Raw genomic sequence first — 5,069 nt, forward strand, 5'->3', positions numbered from 1 at the left:
TTTCTGAAGAAATAGAGTTCAGAGGTCACAGGCTTTTCAGAGTTCAGGGAAACCCAACTGGGTAGCCTCAGGAGGAGGGAAGGACTTGGGGGGAGGGAGAAAGCTTAGGAGAGGGTAAGGGCAGGGGGTGCCAGGAGTGGGGAAGAGACGGGGGTCTCCCCAAGAGGGGCAGGAATTGGGGGAGAGGAGCGGCCCTAGTGTGGGAGATGAGGGAACTGAGGAGGATCCGGGACTGGGTGGGGGTGGCATGGGGACGAGAAGACAAAGCAGGAGAATGGGCGGGACTGCGGCGCGGGAGGTGCCTGAAGCGAAGGCAGGGATCGGGAGGAGGAGAGACGCAGGAAGGTGGACCGGATTTACACAGGAGGCGGGGCCGGGAGTGGGGGGGAGAGAAGGGACAGAGGAAGGGGGGACGGGTGGCGGCCGGAAAAGGAGGAGCCTGGCGGTAGTTGGAATGGATACCGAGGTCCGCCCAGGATAAAGTCGGGCATTTCTCGCCGTGCTGTATCAGGTCACCGTCGTCCCTTTACAGCTCCAGGTCTGACTCCAGCTTTGGGCCCGAGCCGACCATGATCAGGACCCTGCGCGTCCCGCTGCTCCTGCTGGCCGGCTTGGCCGTGGCCCTGGCCGTGAGCTCCTCTAGCGACGCGAGCCCCAACCGGCCGCCGATGAGGCTGGGCGGCATAGAAGAGGCGGATGTCAAGGAGCACGGCGTGCGGTACGCGCTGTCCTACGCGCTCAGCGAGTACAACAAGGCCAGCAACGACGCGTACCACAGCCGCCTGGTGAAGGTGGTGCGCGCCCGCAAGCAGGTGAGTGCCCGCGCGCCCCGCTCCGCGTCCCTGCCCCTACCTCCGGCGTTACCCGCGTCCCCAGCCCCACCCTGGCTCTTCTAGCTCCCTTCACTCACATCTGGCCCAGATCTGCCGGACTGGGCTGCCGCTGTGCTTCTCATACAGGAGGAGGGGGTCCTCTGTCTTTCCTTCTGCCCACAGCCCTTTGCGGAGTGTTTCCAGAATTGTCCCCTCTGTCTTGTACTTTGGCTCCTGGCGACTTAGTTCTGTGTTCAAGCATCAACAGGCTAGAGACTCCAGGGGGTCGGGTTAGGGTCTGGCCTTTTCAGTTCCCTACCACCAGTCTTGGGGACTGTGAATCGGAGTCGATGTGAACTATTAAGAAAGCGACAGAAGAGGAAGAGAAACACCCCACGCTGGGCTGCCTTCACTAAATGATCATTCATCACTTTTCACTTTAAGTTCTTATTCTGACACAAGTTCAGGTTTACAGAGCAGCAGCAGCAGTGGTCCACAGCATCTCTGTAGCTCCTTCACCCCATCCCTTCAGTGTTACTGTCTGACCATGTTTGCTTGTCCTCCTCTTTCCCCACATACAAGTGAATGTGGGTCTGTATGTTTATGAGCATTCATTTTTTCTGAACCTTTTGAGAGTAAATACTTCCCTTCTTCAGTGTACTTTCTTGCAAACAAGGGTTTTCTGTACACACCCAAGATTCGGGTTTGAAAATCAGGAGTATGCATGACCCCATTTACTGAATTTGCTGGGGTCCACTGAGGGAACTCTGCATGAACTGCAGTCATTGCTCTTCTCCTTCTTCCATCTGCAGCAGCTCCTGATGTTTTCATTACCTTGGTGTTTAGAAGAGTCCAACCAATTGTGGTCTAGTCATGTAGTGCCATGTGACAAAGTGTCTGTCAGGAATGTACTCCATGTACAAAGAGGGTCCAATCAGATGATGTTGCCTAGTGACATTATCATCTCAGTTTGTCCTCTCTAACAGTTGCACCATGAAAACCATACATTTCTCAGAACTGCTCCCATCCTTAAGAGACACCTGACTATGTGGACTTTTGCTCAATCTGATTGACCTGGTGTTTCATGAAGATTAGATACAGGTCATGGGGACTCCAGAAGTCCTCACAGCAGGAGCCACCAACCTGTCCTGAAGAGCCTTGTTTTCTCTGCACAGCAGCCAGGGAGTGTTCCCTGGGAGCAGCTTCCAGGGGCTGGTGTCCTGCACTGAAATGGACACACCATGGCCAGTAGCCCTGGGTGCTTGAGTACCTGCTGCAGTAGAGAGGATCACATAGGATTGTGACTTTGCCAGCCAATATGAGTTAGCCCTCACTAGATACAGCAGTAGTGAACCAGGAGGAGAAGGGGTCTAGAGCAAGGTAAAGGGTTCCTAGGCCCCAGGCTTGGCCCTGAAGGAGGAATGTAGTTTAGACCAGATGGCCCAGGTTCCACTGCACAGTAGCACATAGCAACACAGCCACAAAAGTGTTGTGTAGCATGTCAATGTGGAGAGCTTGTTTCTGTCTCCTGTTCAGAATTCAGAGGGGTCTAGACTAGCCCTATCTTTCCTGCTGCAGCTATCAACTGTCATTGTACCCCTCAGACACATCATGCACTTCCTACATGCCATGGTCCTCGCTAATACCTCTCAAGTGTGACACTAACTTGGAAGGAAGCATCGGGCATTAGGGGTCATTTAGTCTATACGCCTCATGTTACAGATGGGAAAACCAACACCGGTACCTGGCCTTGTTCCTGGTTCCATGGGGCAAGGTCTAGAGCCTTGGCCCCATCCCTCACCCTGTGCTTGTCCACAGCTCTGAAAGATAGGTCTGTGCAGAAAAAGGGTTAAAGTCTACTTTTTAATCACACTGAAGACACACACAGGTGTGTGACAAACTTGAGAAATAGTCCTATCAGCAATCACATTGAAGGAGGGATCGTTTGAGGGGCAGACTTCCTTACTGGCCTAAAACACCTGCATGTGTGAAGCACCCCACGTCCTGCTGTGGAATGAGGGATTAGTAAGTCTTGGTAAATGGAGGGAATGGGTTCTCTGTGGGCTGCGTGCTGGGGACTGGAGTTTAGCTGGAGTTTAATCATCAGATCGCAGCCTTCCTACAGTGGGATAGTGTCCCTGCCTCTGAGCCACAGGCAGCAGAATTTAGTAGTTCTGTGCTGGGGCCCAGAGCCTTGTCTTTGTGCTCAGACCAGCCCTGCTGTCCTGGAACAGGGAGCTGTTTATCTGCCTCCACCCTGGTGGCTCCCTGAGCTGTGTCTTCCCTTCCTGAGTCCAGTGAAGGGTGTTAGTCTCTGGCTTCTACCTTCTATTTTCCTGCTTCTTTTATTTGGCAGCAGGAGACACCTTGTCAGAGTTGCTCAGAAGGAAAGAAGTTGCAATGGAACCTGTGGCCAGCCCTTCTGAAGGGATGGCTGTGTGCATCATGCGTTCAAGGATGCAGACATGAACCGTAGACATGCATTAACTCTGTAATGTAAAGTAAATGCATGCATGTGAACTGGACCACAGTGTTGTAAGTGAATCCCTCTCTTTTCACTATAGCTTGTGGCTGGAGTGATCTACTACTTGGACTTGGAGATTGGCCGAACTACGTGTACCAAGTCTGAGCCCAATTTGGCTGACTGTCCTTTCCATGAGGAGCCCAATCTGAAGAGGGTAGGTGTCTGATATGGGCCAAGGGCCAATCACACACAGGTGTCTCTGAGTATGTGTTTGTATGGGTTTATAGGTGCACAAGTGTGTGTGTGTGTGTGTGTGTGTAGGGGGGGTGAATTGTGTGGGAGTGTGGTGGTTCAATAATAGATACACATGGGCGTAGGGTCCGTTTGAGTTTCTGCAGATGCAGATCTGTGCCCTTGTGGAGTGGTATGGGAGTAGGTCTGTGTACATATGATCAATTGGAATTGCTTTGTGGCATTACTCTAGGAATTGGGGTACTGATGTTACACCCCTCCCTGCTTTGGGGTGCTGTCTGCTGGACTGGAAGAGGCAGCTGTAGGAGCAGCTCCTGGGGAGGGAGAAAGGGCTCTTTTTAATCCCAGCCCCACCCACTTGCCCAGAACTATGCTAAACAAGTTTGAGGCCTGGAAGTGGCTGAAACCCTGGGGTGCCAGCCATGCCCCACTGTCCACCCTCCCTGGACAGAGTTGGTTCTAGTGACACCATGGCTCTGAGGAAAGTTCCACTTTCCTTGTTACCCCTCCCCATGCACCCCTTCTAACAGTGTTTGCCTCACCCTGGCTTCTTGACTTTGTGCCTCTCGTAGTGCTGGAGGGGAGAGAGCTTACTGACGATGAGCCTTTGTCCCTGCCTGCCCCTCCAGGGCTCCTGCAGCCTTGCCCAGCTGCTCCTGACAGGGTTGTGCTGGGCAGAAGGACATGAACCCTTCCAGCCTGGGAGGGGTCACAGGCCATCTGATAGAACTGGAACAATCGGAGGGGTAATGAGCAAGTACTGCAGAGTCAACTGAGTGTCCTGGGACTCAGTAGGGGTGGTGGGGATTGAGAGTTTCACGACCATTATCCCATACCCCTACTCGTGGAGTCTCATGGCTGGGTGCCATCCCTATTTACTGTAACCCACACTGACTGTCCTTTCTCCTCTTTTGCAGAGAGAACTCTGCTCCTTCCAGATCTATACTGTGCCCTGGCTGGGCAAAGTCTCCATGTTAAAATCCAGCTGTGAGAATGCCTGAGGTCTGTGCCAGGCTGGGCCATGCTGACCCTTACTCGCACCCCTACCCTCTAGTGCACCAACCCTTAGATAAGAGCCCTGGCCCTGGACCATGTCTTCTCAGTGTCCCAGCAACAGGAGACCAGTAGAGGAGGCTTCTCCAAGCAGGTGTGAATACCTGCATGGCTCTCCCCTCTTCCTTTCTTTTTGCTTTTCAAATACACATGTGAGCAGCACACACAGATGCTTTTATCCTGCTCAATAAAAGAGTGTCATCACCTCCTTTTGTGTTGTTTGCTGTGTCAGGATGGAGCAAGGAGGGGTTGGAGCAGACAAGAGCCAAGGGCTCACATCATTCATGCATGTCAGAGTGAATGCTGTCTGTTTGGGATGTTTGGGTCTCAGAGCACATAAGGAGCAGAGAGAGGCTAGAAACCTAGGTGTCCTGCTGACAAACAAGAAGACAGGGATCTGGACTGCCAACTGGGAAACTTGGGTGCTGCTTTGAAAAGGAATCAGGCTGTTTTTGAAAAAGAAGGGCTGGTGAGGAGGGGCTGGACAG

The 5,069-nt window shown here is 52.9% G+C and overlaps 1 protein-coding gene across 1 annotated transcript; it reads left to right on the forward strand.

The window, feature by feature from the left end:
• Positions 1-417: 417 nt before the first annotated feature.
• LOC109700111 (cystatin-C) lies at positions 418-4,789 on the forward strand. The gene is made up of 3 exons (XM_020185155.2): positions 418-812; positions 3,377-3,490; positions 4,446-4,789. Exons 1-3 carry the CDS (start codon positions 570-572, stop codon positions 4,527-4,529), a joined length of 441 nt encoding a protein of 146 aa, XP_020040744.1. The 5' UTR covers positions 418-569; the 3' UTR covers positions 4,530-4,789.
• Positions 4,790-5,069: the final 280 nt, after the last annotated feature.

This window comes from Castor canadensis, chromosome 5 (genome assembly GCF_047511655.1).
Source record: "Castor canadensis chromosome 5, mCasCan1.hap1v2, whole genome shotgun sequence".
Taxonomy (NCBI): domain Eukaryota; kingdom Metazoa; phylum Chordata; class Mammalia; order Rodentia; family Castoridae; genus Castor; species Castor canadensis.